This window comes from Tachysurus vachellii, chromosome 15 (assembly GCF_030014155.1).
Source record: "Tachysurus vachellii isolate PV-2020 chromosome 15, HZAU_Pvac_v1, whole genome shotgun sequence".
NCBI classification, from domain to species: domain Eukaryota; kingdom Metazoa; phylum Chordata; class Actinopteri; order Siluriformes; family Bagridae; genus Tachysurus; species Tachysurus vachellii.
Window position 1 is genome coordinate 8,528,055 of NC_083474.1, and position 21,260 is coordinate 8,549,314.

The following is a 21,260-nucleotide window of genomic DNA, read 5'->3' on the forward strand; positions in this document are numbered from 1 at the left end:
AGAGCGCTGTAGCTTTGTTTTGTTGTGCATGCTGATTAGCAGACAGAAAGGCTAAGACTGTGTCATGTGACTGCCCAGTCACTCAGGACTGCTCGGGCGTGCTTCACGGTTCGTTTTACATTGCATAGCTTAAATGGGAAAACATATTATGTTGTAGTTAATGCAGTTATAGGTGGCACAATAATCCATTAGCTGTGTGGTCAGGCACTCAACTTGATTAAATGGAAATGACCCACAGTTAAGAGACAGGCCTGCAGCCAACGTCGTTCCTGTGACGGATAAGGCATCCGTTCCCCTATAGAACGTATAATAAGAACAAACATTAGAATGAATGTGTTAGAATTTTTAATATAATAGAGTACGGCAAGATAGGATTGCAATGCAGTGTTGTTAATCCAAAGTATTGAGCACCTTTTCCTTTCATCTGTTGTCTATTCAAGTCACAAGTCTTGATCATTTATGTGTGTTCAGCTTTCAGCGTGTTTGCACAGGAATGAGAAGAGATGGGATGCGCTACACCATGCACTGTGATGCGTTCAGTTGTTTACTCTGGCGTAAAGCTGTTCCAAATGCATTGTCACGGTGTACTATAAATCAATACTGATAATTCTGCCATATTCTGATAATGATGTAATAGGAAGCATTATCAGAAAATGGCAAATGATTTATAACAAATGTAAAGGGTAAGTGTGTTTCTGTATATCTTTGTGTGTGTGTGTGTGTGTGTGTGTGTGTGTGTGTGCCTACCAAGGACAGAAGATTTCTCATGCATTTCATGGCCATTTTACACACTGTTTCATGGCTTAGCATGCATCATTGCTTGCCATTTATAGTGTCACAAACAAGACTTCTAGAGATTGCAACTTATATTAAACTAAGGATGTTTTTATATTTTTGTTTGTTTGTGGTATATTTACTGAAGTGTGAAAGCTGTTTTCTAGAACAATGGTCGAAGGCTCATTTCCACCAAACATCAGTCACTGAGTACAAGGTGTCTTGTCACTTCCTGGTTCAGGTTCGATGTAGTAAAGGTTGTTACAGTCAGTAGAGACAGAATGCCTTATCTATACTGTACATGGACTGCAGAAAGCATTCACATTTCCAAAAGGTCTATTGAAAGCATATCCTCGGCCAGCGTGTAAACGTGTATGTCTTCTAATATGCATTTAAAACACAGAATACATTTTTTTGCTTCTTGCTTGTTGGTACAAAAGGAAAAGAACTTAAACAGATAAACCAAATGCCATTATGATCCCCTTTCCCCAAACAGTCCCTGAATCAGGGTTGGGTGCAAATACGAGCTTAAAAATATACCCAAAGGACAAGGTACTTTCACATGAAGAGGTCAACTTACCAACCGTAGCGCTGGTCCCATAGAACTTTAGCAAACACTCTAGATAATCTCCTTTTTCAAACAATATACTTTAATAACTGTTAAGATGGGATACCTCAAATCTTTTTCCAACTCACTGACACACAAAACTCACTGTGTCATGGTGTTATATGTTTGATATTGCTGTCGGTGCACGATCACGCATATATACGTAAGATTCGAAGATTGTGGCCGGAAAAAATGTGCAAAGGTTATCAGATGCTTTGCGGCTTATCAAGGAAGCATCTGAGGTTATGGCTACTTACCATTCATTCATTCATTCATTTTCTACCGCTTATCCAAACTACCTCGGGTCACGGAGAGCCTGTGCCTATCTCAGGCATCATTGGGCATCAAGGCAGGATACACCCTGGACAGAGTACCAACCCATCGCAGGGCACACACACACTTTCATTCACTCACACAATCACACACTACGGACAATTTTCCAGAGATGCCAATCAACCTACCATGCATGTCTTTGGACCGGGGGAGGAAACCGGAGTACCCGGAGGAAACCCCCGAGGCACGGGGAGAACATGCAAACTCCACACACACAAGGCGGAGGCGGGAATCGAACCCCCAACCCTGAAGGTGTGAGGCAAACGTGCTAACCACTAAGCCACCGTGTCCCCCTACTTACCATTCATCTGTGTTGAATTCAAGCTTGAATGCAACTTCACACTTCACACACCATACACCAGGGACAAGACCTTGAAAAAGAAAATAGTGCTGTTATGTCAAGGCAGATTCTTGCCAACCCCTTCCATTATTCTCTCCAGTACTGTGATTTTTCTCAACTCTTGGTGATCCCTGTGTATTAGTTCGATGTCTGATTTCATGCTGCTGATTTGGTGTCTGGCACACTGTCCCAAAACCCAGCAGTGGGCCAATGTTTCCATTTGGCGCTCTTTGTTACGAGCACTGGGGGGTATAGGCTGGGAAAATTGCCCAGCTTCAGATTTCTCTCCTTTCCTGTTGCAGAAAGGGAGCACAATATACCCTGGTTTACAGCACACTGAAGCACCACACCGTTCCCCAAATTCCTGTGGTGTTCGATGCTATTTCTTACCTTCTTGCCTACATTGTTCATTTTTAATGGAATTTCAAAACTGCTTGCTAATAATGCACTGGCTTTGCAATTGTGCTAGGAAAGTATTTAGATCTGGTGAACTCTAATGTACAGAGTGCTGCGCCAGATGATGCCTATTCAAAATATTGTTTTATTTACTCATCTATGAATTATTTTCATGGGTGACAGAAAATCAGTTTTCCTCCTAAGTGCATTAGTACTAATTTCAGTCTGGTACACAGTAATTTAGTTATTTTCACCACAAAGCAAATCTAGATGTGTCTAGAAACATTAATCACTCTACGAGTATTAGGAACAATCAGTCCGACAAACAGCACTGAAGCCAACTGTAATTTATTATCTGTAAAGAAACTTATGGCTGTTGCTAATGGGTCTCATTAGAATTAGAAGTCATATCAAAGCTATTTCTATTATGTGTGGTTTGATTCACTTGCTTGCAAGTATTCTTTAATGGCTGCCTGCCACGTTAACCCAATGATTAGATTCTTTTTGTTTTGTATTTTGTATTTTTGCTTATGATTTTTTTTTGCTTCTATTCAACATTCACCCTTTTAATTGTAGAGATAATCTGCGTTCAAAACTCAGTATTTTTGCATGGTGTCACGTATTCGACTAGAAGCCGATGCAGGTGAAAAGGTCATTTTTAATTACATTGCTGGACAAGCAACTAAACTGAAACTTTTGATTTAGAGAAATCAAAAACAAATTCTAGAATACAGGAATACACTCAAGAACTAGAGCATAACATGTAAGGGCAAACACGCAGGTAAGAAACAGAAGCAAGACAAAAAACGGGTCACACAGATGTGCCTAAAACACGTGACTAACTGACAAGACTGTAAATAATTACTAAATTGTTGAACGAGGGAAATGAAATACATAATCGATGAAGATTACCTCAAAATCTGCAGGTTTTGCCCCTACTAGTTGTGGGATGTGGTAGTTCAGTTTTTAAGATGTTGGACTGCTAAATGGAAGGTCATGAGTTCAAATCCCTGGACCACCAAGGTGCCACCCCTGGGTCCCAAAGCAAGGTCCTTAACCCTCAATTACTTAGTTGTATAAATGCCAAGATCAATGAGATAAAGGTAAGTCACTCTGGTAGGCGTCTACCAAATACCAGAAATGTAAATGTACTAGTCTGGCAGGGAAAGTTCCACATATCTGTGACATGTTTTGACTCAAAACCCACAATCCAATTCAATGTCCAGTTGTTGAGACAACCCTCCTATTTTACCAGGGCTTAGGGCCGACTGGATCAGTTCCCTGCCTGGGAATCGAACCTGGGGTGTGGCAGCGACAAATTTAATGTCCAAATAAAGATCTGCAAATTTAATGTCCAAATAAATTACCAATTTAATGCTGATTCTAACAGGAGGTTATTTTATAAATAAAAGTCGTGTCACATAATTAAGACATGTACAATGCTGATTATGTATAATGATGATTTACCAGGTACGAAAGATATTAAATACGCAATTATACAAATCAGCAAAAGCATATTTATTTTTTGTATTCATATCTTGTATTAATAGTGCAGTGGTCAAGATTTTTCAAGATTGAAGATTTTTTAGAAAGCAAGGGATTTTTTTCCTCACAATAAAAGTATAAAGGAACATTGTTGTGCTGGCTGCTTACCAGATTGTATCATGTTTGCTTTTCTGGACAGGCTCAAGGAAGGGGCATTGGGCAGCGTCTAAGACCCGAGAGGCGAGAAGGTTTTCCCTCTGTTGGGATAAACTTACACAGAATTTGAAGTGGTTGAAGATAACACCTTCAGATTTTAGATGTTTATGAACAAGCACTTTATCTCAGAGAGCAGAAATGGGTTCGATATTGCCATTAACTTTGGAATTATAAACATTTGTGGGGGAAATAATAAGCACTTTTGGGTTTTTTGGGAAGTTTCGAAGAATATAATGCCCCTAGTAGACTAGATGAAAACAGGAATACTTAAGAAAGACTGCAAGTTTTTTTTAATCCTGGTGTGTCTAATTTCATATAAGCTATTAACCACCATGACAAAGAAACTCAATGCTGACTCCATTTTTTGACCATTGGTAAAGAGTTAGACTCACAATCACATCAATTAATGGTCTATAAAAGCTGACTGCTTCAGAATCTAGAACAACAAAACGAAACCTTTTTTTTTAAACTTTGATGTAGCGATCATTTTTTAGCAGTGTTGTCATTTCAGATTGGAAAAGGCAAATGTGCCTTTTGATGATATGGGTAAGGAACGCTCAGCTAGATCACAAATGATAGCCAGCCTGTGAGCTGTCTGAATGCTGCACATGTTTGTCATTGTCATGCTGCCTCGATACACACTAAATTACTGACAGATTACTCATGAATATATTGTGATGCATTCTTGCTGTGGCTGATGATCTCAGTTGTGAATTGCATCATTAAATTAGATCACAGTAATTAAAAAAAGATTACAATACAGAAGAACACAATGATATTGTTTATATTAACCTGGAAATGAGACATCGACCTGGTCATGACTGGTTCCTTCACCCTGCCTGGGTTCTAATCTTTAGAGGAAAACCAACATCTGTGTTCACACAAATGACAGCAGAGCAAGTCATTAACACATGTTATATGACGACTAGTTGAACGAATCGATCTGACACAAAGGGTGTCGAGAAGAAGCTTGAATGAAATAAATGTCCTATTTATGGTGTTGTGGATTTAGTTGTGCTGGTTTTGAAAAATAGCTGCATGGAATCTACTACAAATTGCATGATGCTGGACCTTGTCTGGGGTTTTGTTTTTATCTTCTGGTGTCCATGGGCATATAAAAGATTGCTTTCAGACTGCAATAGATTGATATAGATTGCTAGGTTTTGACCTCTGCTAAGGTCAAAACAAATAGTATATTTGGCTACAGACTTGCTCTAACTTTAAGCAGTAATTTGGAGATATGTTCAGTGGCACCTACACAGCTTACTTATAGCAGTAGTTTATTAAAAAACAGGTCCCATCTTATATAACATCAGATATTCATTTATCAGTATCATCATGTACCTTGCATAACTATTTACATTTACAGCATTTAGCAGACGCTTTTATCCAGAGCGACTTACATTTTATCTCATTTTTATACAACTGAGCATTTGAGAGTTAAGGGCCTTGTTCAGGGGCCCAGATGTGGCAGCTTGGTGGACGTAGGAATTGAACTCACAACCTTCTGATTGGTAGCCCAACACTTTAACAAATAGGCTACCACATCCCCTACTTATGAATACAGCACAACATCAGGGTATTCAAAGAGGCACTGAAATGTACAGTATATGCTTTAAATGTTGGGTTTGGGTCAAACGATGTATTTGGGTAAACTACAAAAACACTGAACAATGGAAAAACCACTCATATCCATTGACGTGTACTGTATTTAAACACATGAAATAACGACACCCAAATAACTTAAGTTGTTGATGGTTGGGGTTCCCAGTTTATCAGTAATCCATTGGTGCCTTCTGTAGCTATAAAATTCATATCCCTAGGCCTGAAAAAAAATTCTATATTTTTGACCAACATGTTTTCATCAAATAGTAAGAGTCCATGTCAAAGGTAAAGGTCAAAGGCTAAAATACAGGCAGACACATTTAAATAGAGAAAGACCATACATCAAGCCCCAACACCTCCAAGCTGCCTCTGCTGGGCTTTTGTTCAAGGCCCTTAACCTCTGCTATAGGTGCACTGTAGCATGATTGACCCTGTGCACTCACCCCAGTCTGAGATATGTGAAGAAAATTATTTTTCTGTACTGTAAAGTATATGTGACAAGTAAATACTTCTCTGTCAGACACACACGATTACTGTTATGTTGAATATCAGCATTTGATATTATTCATAGGTAGGAAATAGTACAATAGTTTCATAAAAAAAAAGTCAATTGATTGACATTTCAGACACAATATGGACAGATATTTACTTTTACTTTTGCTTCAATAAATGAAAAGCTGTAACACAGAGACTCACTATCATATAGAATGTGTAGTAATGGTTTAAACAAAATAAACCTGGTATTTTTTATTTTTTTGCATGACCACAGATAAGCGAAGTGAAACAGGTGTCATTATAGTGAATATCGGTATCATATATAAGTGGACCGAAACTGTAATATAATGCACAATAAGACCAAATGACACAACAGAGTGTGCCAAGGCAAAACAATCAAAGTTACACAGAAGAGGTGAACACAATCAGGTCACAAACAAATGCCAGGACCTGGGCCAGGACTGAAACAGAAACAACAGCATACGTCTGGGTAAATAAAAACACAAAGAGAATAAGAGTCTAGCTAATACATAGTTATTACATAGTTATTACATACTTATTACAAAGCTGCAAACATGAACATTACAGACTCAAGAAATTTAAAGAAAAAATAGTGGTTTATAATATTAACAATTAATTATAATTATCTGTCCAAGAGGAATAACTGATTCAGTCCATTCTCATTACGGTCAGCAAATTTCCTCATCTTTGAAAAACAACTTGTTTTATTATTTTTGGTATCATTACACCTTTTTTTTTGCAACAGATTGCAGCGCTAGCAGTGGATTCTGCCATGTTTGCACGTCTGAGTACTGAATATGGTGGTAGATTGAAAGGCCCCCGAGGCTGTCTGTAATGTGACTGACAGTCACAGTGTAACTGAAGGAGTCTGTCGGGAGTTTTTCCAAGGACTCTTTTTTCATTACAATGTGTTGGCCTTGTTTGTATTGTTTTAACATTTAATTGTATATCATATTTGCTTAAGAACAGGAAATCTATTGACCAGTACACTTGACACGCTAAATGCTGATATAACTTCTGATATTATGGAATCTCACACTGTGTTTCTGTCTGTTTCTTTCCCTCTCAGCTGCAATCCTCGATGATCCAATGGAGTGCAGCCGTGGGGAGCGCTTGGCCATCACGCTGGCAAAAGACAGTATCAACCGTTCCAGCAACCGCTCTACAACAGGCAAGCTGGAGGTGGACATCTTCGAGTTGCTCCGAGACAGTGAATATGAGACTGGAGAGACCAGTAAGTAGCAGGGGCGAGAGCTTGGCCTATAGATGCATGATTAAATCCTCTCCCTTGGTGGCAAATTAGTTTGCCTTGTCAGTTCTGCCTCATTCCCCTGCACTCCTCTGTCTGTTCTTGTGGAGGAGGATCAGTGGTTGACATGATCAATCTAATAAAATAGGCCTCCTACATGATGGCAAATGAATGTGTAGTAAATAATGTGCGCGTACAGGAGAAGCCGAGGACAGAAACCCTGTTAACCCTTTGGAAGCCCGAGTTATACAGCTCAGGTTTTCAGAATCTGAATCAGAATATGTTATTAATCCCCATGGGGAAATTGGGTTCGTTACCGCAGCTCCAAGTCACCAAAATAAGAACACAAAAAAAGAGACTTATTTACACAATATATACAAAAATATATATAAATAAAGCTAGGATTTAAAATAACTATACTGATAAAGGTGTATAGTCGCACAGAGGAATTATACAGTCCGATGAACACAAGCAGGATTTTCTGTGTTGCTTTGAACATCTCAGTTGGATAATTCTGCAACGTACTCCTGTATCCGTCCAGGACATCATGGAGCGGGTGGAAGATGTTGTCTGAGATGGCCAGTAGCTTAGACAACATCTTTCTTTCTGTCACTACAGTCAGTGTTGGGACTCTATGTCCTCATGTGTCTTTAGTGAGAAAATTTTTTTTTTTTAAAAAAAAAAATATCTGGTAACATTTTGATGAACAGGGTACAACTAACTTACTAAGTAAGGGATTAACTTACTTATGTCCTTATCTGTCTTTGTTTTATGTAGCACCAGGGGCCTGGAGAAACCTAGTCTCGTTTCACTATGTACTGCAACAGCTATATATGGTTGAAATGACAATAAAAGCTTCTAGACTTGACAAAACTGCCATAGTATATAAGCATCAGTACTAAAAAAAAAATATGTGGACCAAATGAGCAGTCACATATAAAGCCAAATGATTTCCCTTTATCTAGCAGTAGTCCTAGCTGAAAAGAAGAACCTTCATACATGAAGCTTCCACCACCATGCTGCATCTTGAGTATGGTGTATAATTTGCTGTGTATATCTTTAAGAATTACGTGCAAACATTGGGCTTAAATGTATTATTCCATGTGAATTGACTATTGTTCAAAACACTACACCTTAGAGAAGATACAAAGAATACAAGAGACTGTTCTCACATACAGGGAGTGACCAGTAATTATCTAATTTTCCTTTACAGCTTCTTTAATTGTGCTGTAGGTCTGATAAGTTTTCTTTTAGTTTTTTTGTCAATTTTGGAGGGACGTCCTTTTTTTTTGGTAGTCACTTGTACCGCTTTTCCATCAAAAAGACCCGGTTGCCGGTTCAGAGCTAGTGTGGGGGCTGGTTCAAAGTTTGTTCCACTGGCGAACCTTCTAAGAACCGGTTTGCCTTTCCATCGGTTAGAGAGCCACCACAGAGCCAAGTCCGACGTCACTGTATACGTGTCACGTTACACAGCAACGTTAGCGCAGCAGCGGCAAACACAAACACAACAATGGCGGATGTTGCTTTACTGTTAATGCTCATGGCTTTGTGAACCTACTTTGTGGCAGCCAAACGCGGCGAATCCAACGTGTACGTGCAGCTCCATGTAATTTGTATAAACGGAGGTTGTAATCGAGAAAGTACATAACGTTATTTTATCATTAACACAGAAAAAATGTTAGCCTTAGCATGTAGCTACTTACTATCATGTGTGCTGATAATGTATCATATTGCGGTAAAGTAAAAGTGTATAAAACATTATACAAAATACAAAATACAAAATACTTAAGGTACATTATCAAATGCGCTAACAGTAGCCCCACCCACAGCCCCTGACGTAAGCGGTTCTTAAGTCTAGACCAGCAACGTTTTGGTGCTACTTAAGAACCACTTAAGTAGCACCAAAGAGCCAGTGCTATGGCGGTCAAAAAAGAAAGAACTGGTTCTAAATTAGGCTCTGGCTCCGAACCAGCACTCAAAGGGGCATTGGTGTTCTATGGTACCAGTTCTTTTTTCTCCTTCTTCTGACTAATACCTCTGCCGTTGTGGAAGTAATTGAAGTTTTGTAATAGTTGGTTTGGACTAGATTCCATACAGGCTTTGTAAACTCTTTATTGACCATGGCTTGGTCACTTGAAACCAAGGAGGTGTCATGAATATTCTACAGAAACAAATGATCTTTATTTAGAGTTAATCAGAATTATTTTACCAAACTTAATCGGGCCATTTTCAGTCAAGTCAAGCCTCAGATTCATGTTTTTGGCTGACTAGTGGAACACAGCTTATTCTTCTGCTGTTGTAGGCCATCCCCCTCAAAGTAATGTGTTCGGAGATGCTTTTCTGCTCACCACAGTTGTAACAAGTGGTTATTTAACTCACTGTAGGATTTGTGTACTCAAACTAGTCTGGTTATTCTCCAATCGCTTTGCTTACAATCCTCTATTTTTGCACCTCATGTGGCTAGGACAGCTTACTTTAAGTCCTTAAAGGTGGGGTCTCCGATTTTTGAGAAACGCTTCAGAAAAGAATCGGGCAGAATAATAAACAAAAATCAAAACAAAATGTGTAGCCAATGAGCAGAAAGGGGCGGGTCTTGTCAATATGCGGCAGAGAGAGTGTTCAGTGCGCATGTGTGACAGCAGAAAGTGGTTTTAACATTGACATGGAGGATAAAAACAAAGAAACAAAGTGAAGAAAGGCTTGAGATAAGGCAAGAAGTAGGACCCATGTTAATATAGGATCAGCTTTCCAGCGCTGGAGAGAACTGAAGGAGCGGGAAGTTGGCCGCATATTCACAGATTGGAGTTTCCCGAGTCAATAACTCCTGAGCTAAATGCTGTTACTACACAAATAACACCTCTTTTCTATCGTAGTAATGTAGAGAGGCAGCTACAACCGCGTTTTGCTAGTAACAGCGTTTAGCTCAGGAGTTATTGACTCGGAAAACTCCAATCTGTGAATATGCGGAAAACTTTACTTAAGACGCAGAGGCGCTTTTTTCCTTCTTGATAGGTGAGTAACGTTGGTTTTGCTTTGTTTCACAGAACTAATATATGCCGTCCTTTGCATTATTATGCTTGTGTGTCATTTTTGCTTGTTTGTTTATCTGCAATCGTATTGTTCTTCCCTTCAGCTATGATACATAGATACAGATACATACATGATACAGACACATTTCTTTCCATTATTTGCCTGGGTTACGTATGTATGTGTGGGCGGAGCTATCAATACAGGGGTGGGACCCATTTGAGTTACATTTGAGTTAAGGGTGTGTTTGTTTTGGTGATTTCAAATGTCAACATTGGCTTTCAAAAATCGGAGACCTACCTTTAAATGCCTTTGTGTTGTTTTATGTAGCACCAGGGTCATGGAGAAACAGTTTCATTTTAAACAAGGGTTTATTAACTATAATCGCTAAACATATGTTTCAGTATAAAAATGAATTCATAAGAGTATTATATTATACTAATTACAGGAAAAACTAATTTTCAAATGATTTGTATTATCATGATATGTATTATTCATATGCAGCGAGTCTATTCTGTGAAAGAAAGATTCAAACAGTTGATAATTTTCACTGCTAAATCCCCTATTATTCACTGTCAAAAACATTTCAACGGAAGTGTTGATACTAATGACTTGAATTTCTGTTTAAATAATGAATCATAGCTGGCTGTATTCCTTCTGTTCAACAAGCAGTGTGCCCAATTGTTTTTTTTTCTCTGTGACTTTATATACAAGAAATTAGCTATTTAAACTGGTTCAGTATTCATATTATTTATATTCATTCTTCACTCTCCATAGTGGAGCTAAATGAAAGTAGACACTTAAATCTAAGTATTTGTATTTCTTTTATAAGAATTTCTGTTTTTACCGAGCCTACAAGGGCCAATATTTTTTAAAGAAACATTTAAAAAAATGTTTCTACCTTCAAAGCAAATGGTGACGTCAAACCCATTTCTGCTCTCTGAGATGCCCCAAGTGCTTATTCACAATCATAACAAATCTGAAGGTGTTTATGTTCAACTACTAAAATCTGGTGTAAGGTTATCCCAACAGACAAAGGTCTCACACTGAAAGCAAGTGTCCTGACCAATTTTATTTGAGTTACAATACCCTTCTTGTCAGCGTGTACAATTTGGGTCTCCTCTAACCTTTCTGATCAACAAGGCATTTATTCCTGTTGATGTTTTTTTTCCCCGAACTATTTTCTGTAAACTCTAAAGATTGTTATGAGTGAAAATCTCAGGAGATCAACAGTTCTAGAAATATTCATACCAGCCTGTCTGGTACTAACAACATGCCATGGTCAAAGGGGTCACAGTATCCCTGTTCTGATCTAAGGTGAACATTAAGTGAAGGACTTGACCTGTATCCTCGTGATAATATGCTTTGTGCTACTGTCACACTATGTAACACTTTTGTTGTTGTTGTTCCTGGGTAGTAAATGTTTCCTAATTGCTTATAGATTAGAAGTATGGGAAATGGCTATGAATCGCCTCAAATCTGGCCTTAGGAAACAATTTATCACAGCTCTTGATCAGCCTTCAAGTATCTTCAAAGTATTCTTTCCTAAGCTGTCTGGTGTAAAAGTCAAAGCCAGTGTCTTCTCCAGACCACAGATAAGAAGATACTGGAGTGCACAGTATTCCCCAAGAAGCTCACTAAGAAGGAGAGACCGGTTCACAGCTTAGTAGTTGGTAGTAGTGGTTTAGGGCTTCCTGGGCAATCACAAAGCCAGAGTAGAGCTGTTTGAGACTCTGATGAAGAACTACATCACAATGGGACAATTTATAACCCTCTATGTCCTTATCCTTCATCCTGATCTTGATTAGTTCAAGGAGAATACGGGAGCTTCCTCAGAGGAGCAAGGCAAGAACTTCCACCAGCATATACAGGTCTCTGAATGTCACTACCAACTACAATATAAAGAGAATGTCAGGATACAGGCATGGACCAAGGACTTCATGATTTATTTAAAACGTAGCAATCAGGAGATGTAATCCAAAGACATCTTTGATAAACAAGGGGGTATGCAAGATCTAAAAAACGATAGAGTAAGGTCACAGCCAGGATAGTACACAAGAAGCAAAGGCTTGGCAACGACTGGTACATAGAGACACAGAGCTCAGGTGTCAGGTGAGTGTAACCGTGGGCTGTACTGTGTAGTTGGATACTGTTTCTTGCACTGTCATGACAGAGAACACGATAGGAGACTACAGTACATTTACTTACTTCTAAATCTTTCTTGTATGACTACACATTGATTTTCCTGACGTTACATGAACAAGAAGACGCAAATTCGCCTGTTTTCTAAATGAAAATAAGTACATTTAAAAATGCCCGTGTCCTGATAACTAATAGAAGGTCATTTTAAGGGGATTAATAGCCATTTTCTTTACTTTTGATGCAGAAAATAACACTTACTACCCAGAAACAGAAATTGCCACATAGTGTAAAAGCAGCATTTAGAAATGATCAAATGCATTTCATTCACAATAGTTAAAAACATTCACGGCAGTTAAAGCGTTTAACATCTTATTATATTGTACAGTATGTCTCACTGAAAAGATTACTTAAAAAGATTACTTGAGGTAGCCTATTGTATAAGGGAGTGAGTAAATGAGTTAAGACAAGGTTGTGTCTTATTATGTAGTATTGGATCGTATGAGTGCCGTACCATTAAGTTTTCATACCACCGCTTTGTAAGCAATTTCACTCTTTCTCTCCTGTAATGTCACTTTCTATTTCTCCTGCTCATACGTCAGTATGTGCCTCGGTGTATGAGGACACTGAATGCAAATTCACTATACAGTATTTTGTCCCTGTTCACTTTAATATTTAAAAATAACCTGAAAGTCATCTTGTAGTACAGTAAGAAAAGCTGAGCTGGATTTAACTTTATGCAAAAGCCCTTCATCATATAGCACTGACCAATGATCATTTGGGAGCCCAGGTGCTGCAGTGCTGTTGACTGCAAATTATAGTGCACCGAGGCTGTTCCTACAAATAATATATATATATATACATATATATCATCCATTAAAAGTTATTTATAGCAGTGTCACATTCCTTCTAGTGTATCACCTTAACTCTTTACCAGAGGCCTGGTTTGGTTGTGTCCATGTTCAGCATTGATTTTTTTTGACATGTCACACTTCACAGTAGAGATTAACAGCTCATATGAAAGTAGACACTTAGGGCTTTAAGGATTTGTAGTTTTTATAAGAATGTCTGTTTTTAAGCAGCCTATCATATGTATAGAATTTTCCAAGAAAACAAAAACTGTAGTAGCCGAACTGTAAAGTAAAACAATTAGGTTCCACATAAGTCACTCTAGATAGCTAGATAAGAAATGAACTTAACATTTAAAATGGGTAGCATGGTGGGTAGCTAATGGGTCTTGGTTTGATCCTGAGCACTGGTTTCTTCACACATCCCAAATAGTATGCTCAGTGGATTAAAACTGAGTGTGAACAAGTGTTTGTGTGTATGTCAGGATTTGGATCCATTGCAAAGCTGTTCAGGTATAAACTGAACATGAATGAATAAATGGATGGATGGAAAGATGGATGGATGGATGGATAGACAGGCACACATCAAGTAGTGAGTTATTGTCGCCTGGAGCTGACGCTGATCATAGTAAATTAGATTTAAATCTGATAAATTAGATATTCTACTTTCTCTGTAGAAACCTGACCATCACACTTAAAAGTGCTTGTTGAACATCTCATTCAAATTTAGTCTCGTTTGCTGTAATAATAACCTCCTTTCACCAAGAAGTCTCTACACTGGATTTTGGAGTGTGGTTCTGGGGATTTGTGCTCCTTCATCCTGGTTGTGCATTAGCACATAAGTGAGGTCAGGAACTGATTTTGGGTGAAGAGGCTCGGTGTGATGTTTTCATTCCTGTTCATCCCAAAAGGTGTTTGAGTCAGTGAGGTTGAGTCAAGGCATTGTGCAGGATACTGGAGTTCTTCCACACAAACCTCATCAATGTCAACATCTTCATGGAGTTTGCTTTGTGTACAGTAGAATATTCATTGTAATGAATTTGTAATGCTACAGCATGCATAGACATTTGTAGACAATTGAGTGCTTCCAACTTTGTGACAAGGGTTTTAGGATGGCCTGCATATAGGTGTGAGGTTCAGGTGCCACATAGCTTTGGCTATATAGTGTATAATTGTTGTAACAATTCAAAGCTGCGATTGGCTGAACACGTACTTTAAGGGGAGTGACGGGTGCAGAGTGCAGGATGAGAGGTGCGGCATTGAAGTCGTTTGGCTCAGTGCTTGGTCTTCGTTGCTGTCAGCAGTCTCTGCATATAAAGGAGAGAAACAATCCTTTTTTAGACCTTTTTGTAATCCCCTGGTTTCTCCAGGAGGATTTGGAGCCACCTTTCTCATTGGATACCAGCCATGTGTGATTGTTCCACCCTGCCTTGCATCCATGTGCTCCAGTGCTGTCCATAGCAATGGGGCTGCTGTGAACTGCCACTGTACTGTTTCCACACTGTCAAACTGAGTTTTCTTTATTTTCTCCAGTCTTTTGGCCCTTATTCTAATCTTTTGAAAATATTCATTATTATATTTCTGACCAAGACGTGACATAATGACATTAACTGAAGCAGGGCTGAATCATAACTCTATTTAAATTGTCTTGATTATTCATTTGAAGTCTGTGAAGCTCCACTGACATGCACAATACAACTCTTGAATTATATATTATACAAATATTACAGATAGGAGCACCTACATGTTACCTTTAGCAATACTAATTTTAAGTAGAACTCTCAACATATATTGTGAGTCTTGGTACACAGCCTACAATACACAGCACTCTCCTGTAGGCGTCTATCATATATACAGTACAGCATTTGTTTAACAAGACAGTTGATCTGCTTTCAGACTCTGCTTTCATTGTATGTTCTTTTCCCGTTGACGATGAAAGTTGGTTCCAAGAGACACTAGTGGTTGAGCATCTTTCCAGTTTGAAAAATATTACTACTGCAGAATTTACTGAATGCGAAGCTTCATTTCTCACAATCCACTATGGCTCCTGATCCCTCTGATTACTAACACTGACTAAACTTTATAACTTTATAACACTACATGAATATAAATGAGCACCTTACAGAATGAAAAAAGATAATCGTTCTGGATTGCAGTTTTCCCCTGCTGTTGACTGTCACAATGCACAGTGTGACATCGCTTAACAAATCACAATTGCTTTGTGGTCTATTTTAGTGACTTAACTCTCGCCTCATCATCAGCCAATTGGTAATTAAATTCATGCGGGTTTTAACATTAAAATATAACCACAGTGTATACATATAGATGATTATTCTACGCTGAGTCTTCCCTCAGTATAACAGACTGCAGTTAAAACAATTACATCGTCACACTCAGCACTGTGCCGGATCAGTTATAAGAAGTCTATATCCATAAGAGAGGCTAAAAATCAGAATTGTAATACATATCGTATTTTAAGTAATATGTTTACTTAAGGACTTCATTTTCATTGATTGTCAAACCCCCAATTTAAGTTGGCAGACCCAGTGTAATTCTAATACTGTACGTCGGTTTTATCTAAATGCATGGAACCCTGACTTTATTACATTAACGTTGTATACATGTTATACATAAACCCAAGGAAAAACGTCCACATTCGAGACAGCCACTAATTTCCATTCTTGTACAGATGAATTACATTATAGTCCATAATAACCATGTATCATACCATAGGAATCATAACAAAACAATCAAACAAAAATGAAATGGAACAAACGGTAACAAAATAAAATAGGATCTTATAAGCCCTTTGTCATCAATCAGTACATGTTGAAATTGATCTGTGTGCAGTTCTCTTCATCTGGATATTGGACAACCAGTATTCACATTCGTACTTATAATGGCTTCATATTTATCAAATCACCCTCACATGGATTATCACATGGAGTTATTAATATTTAATGTACATATAATATGTAATGTAAGTTTACAAGAAATGTTTAATAATGTTGCAACTGAATCAGTTAAATCTACAATTGCACTAATTTGCTGGTTCATAAAATGTGCAGGAAAATTTATCGAACTTAAGATTATATACATTTAGATTATTGTTGATTCATTTAACTTTAAAACCAATACCATTGGTTACAACCAAACCAATCCCTCAATCAGATCTTTTTTTACAACTTGTTCACCTAGAGCAGGGGTCGGCAACCCGCGGCTCCAGAGCCGCAAGTGGCTCTTTCGTCCCTCTGGTGCGGCTCCCTGTAGATTTGGAAAATAAATATTTCATTTAAATTTATTTTATTTTAGTTGGTAACATTAAAATAATCCGTGTTTAATTTTTTTGTCGCTCAAAATATGCGTCATAACTGCCGACTTTCGAAATCCGACACACAGAAGCAGACGCATTTTTGGTTTGCTGCAGCCGGCAAGTTAAAATTATGATATCATGAATATGAAGAGGACTCAATTACACATTGGACATTTTATTTGAAAGTAACCTTCAACCCAGCGTATTGTTTGTTAAGATTAGTTCAAACTGTTCAAAATATTTTTGTTTGCCTGCAGAAATAAAATTTCGTTTACTCGGTAGCAGTTCATTAATTTCATAAATGCAACACGTTACAGTTTTTTCTATACTTTCCATAAAGGTAAAAAAACGATATATGCAGTGTTATCTTCATTTTAGATGTCAACGGGGTTTTGTGGCTCCCTGTGTTTTTTTTCTGTGGGAAACGGGTCCAAATGGCTCTTTGAGTGTTTAAGGTTGCCGACTCCTGAACTAGAGGCTGGCAGGACTGAAGGTACTATTGGTTAAATCTGATATTTGTTTAAAAATGATTTGAAATAACATGTAATGCTTTACGGAATGAACTGCACAGCTGCCAGAATACCCACATGGTTAGTAATTTATAGCAGCAAACCACTGAAACTCACACTTGACTGGTTTTCTCCACTTAGGCCCCAATAATAATTCAGCCAATCTGTAGACTCATTGCAGCCTATTTAAATCAAATGAGATATCTTTTGGGTTTAACATTGTAGAGCTGTTATATAGACTGCTGCAGCAGCCAAACATTTACGTAGGCCAAGATAGGAACGCCATGTCTCTGATTTGGCTGGACTGTTCAGCCGTAGCACTTGGCGTGAAATCCTGATACACCAGTAGATTAAGAGCAGGCAGGCAGGCAGGTTCTCTCGTTGGTCATTAAGGGATTATTTATTAATCACCTGATTCATTGCTTCCCTAATTTCCTATCTAAGGCTGTGTAAATTCTCTGCTCAGGCATTCTTTTAGCCACCACCTCTCTCTCTCTCTGTCTTTCTCTCTCTCTTTCCCTCTCTCTCTCTCTGCTACAGGTACACACACATTCCAACCCTACCCTTACAACAGTAATTAAAATAGAGGGATTATATCCTTACTTGAACATTTCTGGCATTGCTAAAGAAGATTAGATAACATCCCACTATTGTATTCTGTTTTGTCCTCTCCAATTAATTTTTTTTTCTCTGACAGATAATCCTGCCACATAATTGTACCATGCATTGTACCATGCATTCTCATACTGTATGTTGTATACATGTTGTATACATGTTGTATACATGTTAAGAGAGTGTGCAGTTTAGACAATGAGCTAGACATTAACATTAATGTTGGGTAATGTTATTGGATTGGATTCTATTTCGAATGTTCAGAAAGGAAGATTTTTGTTCGAATTGGTTCAATACATTTACAGAAATGTGCTTTAATGCTGAAGAGAGTGATTCTGGTCTTTCTCCTGCTTCCTGACAGTGTGCCAGATCATGTCGAAGGGGGTGGTGGCAGTCTTGGGTCCCTCCGCCAGCCCGGCATCCAACTCCATCATCAGCAATATCTGTGGAGAGAAAGAGGTGAGTGCTGGCTCGTTCTCCCTTTATACAGAATTGTGCTGCAGCCCATTATGTATTACTGAACAATCGTTCATATCATTGGCAATATTGTTGCTACATTCTGTATCCGAAAGCCATCCAAATCATGAGAATATGGGACAAACTGTCTAACTGGCATGTATACACTCTTAGCTGTCACCTACTGTAGTGTACTCATCGTTAACAGGTATCAGACCTGGAGTATAAGTCCTATCTGTTTTTGCTCTATTGAATATGATCCCATTTGACTAAAGCTTATCTTCAGCTAAAATGGTTTTAAACGTACAACGTGCTGAATTCTGTTTCAGCACATCCAGAAACATGTTTCTGCATTACTCAGTACATTTTTTTGTCTTGTCAGCAAACACAACACCCTGAATTCCTCTGAATTATGTATTCATTTCCTGATGTGCTGTCTGATGTTTCGAACTGCCTCGCTTTCAAACACCGAGATGTTCAAGCTTCACTGGAATACATTACACAGCTGATAAATAATCAAGCACGTTTACTCAAACTGGTCTACTGACTTAGCATCATTCCATAATGTCCTCATTAGTCAAGATCAACCTCAGCTTACCTTAGAAATCGGACATCAGTGATAAATATTCATTGCCACGTCCTACAGATGAACGCTCCGGTCACGTATTGAGGGGCTGATACAAGCTTTCATGTTTACATCAGCTGTAATCGGCGATCATGAATATTTATGTATTTGTTTTTACGGCAGGCAGAATTTATCGTAATCCTGTAGGAGGTGTTGATGGGAGGGAATGAAAATTTGGATTAAAGAAAAACTCTGAACAGAGTTTTAGGTTGGTGGTTGATGGAGTTTTAAGGCTGTAACCCAGAGAAACCTGGTGATGTTTTCATCAACAGAGAATTAAAAGCACTTTTGCACATCGCTCTGGATAAGAGGCGTCTGCCAATTGCCATATATGTATGGATGTACATATACGGTATATATGTTTGCTGTCATTCTGTAAAAGATGGAGCGTGTTACTGTTGTAGGGAAATAGTGTTAGGAAATACCTGTAAATGTACAGTAAAGGGTTACAGTGTCTTATTTGAGAGACATGAGGCATCCCGAGGCATCCAGAAATTGTACCAGCTCAGATCGTCTTCCATGCAATGAAAATTTTGGACCTCCGCTGAGACAAGGCCGACTCAGTGAATCCTGAGGCATCCTGAGAGATCTACCAGCTCCAGTCAGACTCTGCGATACTAAAGAAGAGATGTGAACTCCATGTGATCTTTTACATCAATACAACATTTGTTTGACTGTATATTTATAATCACACCCTCCAGTGTCACCCATATGAGGATGGGTTCCCCTTTGAGTCTGGTTCCTCTCAAGGTTTCTTCCTTTACCATCTAAGGGAATTTTTCCTTGCCACTGCTGCCTGAGTACCTCAGACTTGCTCATTGGGGATAAATACATACACATTGTGAACTAAATCTATCTAATATTAATCTTGAATTTTGTATTCTATTAATCTTTATATTATTCTTTATATTAACCTTTTGTTCCACATTTATGTTCTGTAAAGCTGCTTTGAGACAATGTCAATTGTAAAAAGCGCTATAAAAATAAACATGAATTGAATTGAATTGAGGGGGGCACGGTGGCTTAGTGGTTAGCACGTTCGCCTCACACCTCCAGGGTCGGAGTTCGATTCCCGCCTCCACCTTGTGTGTGTGGAGTTTGCATGTTCTCCCCGTGCCTCGGGGGTTTCCTCCGGGTACTCCGGTTTCCTCCCCCAGTCCAAAGACATGCATGGTAGGTTGATTGGCATCTCTGGAAAATTGTCCGTAGTGTGTGATTGTGTGAGTGAATGAGAGTGTGTGTGTGTGTGTGCCCTGTGATGGGTTGGCACTCCGTACAGGGTGTATCCTGCCTTGATGCCCGATGACGACTGAGATAGGCACAGGCTCCCCGTGACCCGAGGTAGTTCGGATAAGCGGTAGAGAATGAATGAATGAATTGAATTGAACATGTTTGTAGAACTCGTTACCTGGATTTCACCAAACCCTTTCCATACGATGTAGTACTACTCAGCCCCATCTGGCTCTTGAAAAAAAAAATCAACTCACAAAAACACATTTACTTGTTAGTAATGTAGCATCTGAATGTTCTCATTATTGACCAGCATGTGTGTCCTTATTAGGACAGGACATTTATTTTGTGTCCATCAGGGCTAAGTGCTCCAGGCACAGAACATGAAATCCCATTTGTCCGTCTGCATCTCTGCGTGATTCAGGATTCAGGAACCGTCCCCTGCCGTGCATGCTTTCTTCTGGTATCAAGTATCACCAAAAGCTGGTTCCAGATTAGCCATTAAGAGTTTTGATGATGTATGTGACTCCCTGGTGTGAATGAGTTTTATAGTGTCTAATTTATTACACCAAAGCAACAACATGGCAGCTCTTCAGTAACCTCCAGCACTGTTCTGTAGTATGTGAACATTATCTCACCTTAATCTATTTGTGTTAATGTGGCATTTTAATAAAATCCAATATGTCTGACGTTTTCCTGTGATAAATGCACGGTCTTATAATGTGTTTACAACCTGGTGTGGTGCATCTTGTGGCGTGGTAATCTTACAGAATCTAGTTATGGATGCATAGTGAGTATTTAATGCTAAAATCTATATTCTGGCCTCAGGCATGACAGTTGACTCACACAGGCTGGAGTTCATCTAAAACAGAGGTGTGACTTAGTTACGCATTATACTGGCATTGGATTGGATTTCCTGCACGATATCGACTCAAGCAAAGAGCAGCTTTCAGTGCAGCTTTTTTTGGATCTACTTCTTT

General features: G+C 38.7%; 1 protein-coding gene across 1 annotated transcript in view; it reads left to right on the top strand.

Moving 5' to 3' along the window:
- Window positions 1-21,260, top strand: part of grik4 (glutamate receptor, ionotropic, kainate 4) — a 385,301-nt gene that overhangs the window by 225,436 nt on the left and 138,605 nt on the right. The window contains exons 4-5 of the mRNA XM_060887855.1: window positions 7,342-7,506; window positions 18,331-18,428. Of these exons, the coding sequence (XP_060743838.1) occupies window positions 7,342-7,506; window positions 18,331-18,428 (263 nt within the window). The remainder of the gene's footprint in view (window positions 1-7,341; window positions 7,507-18,330; window positions 18,429-21,260) is intronic.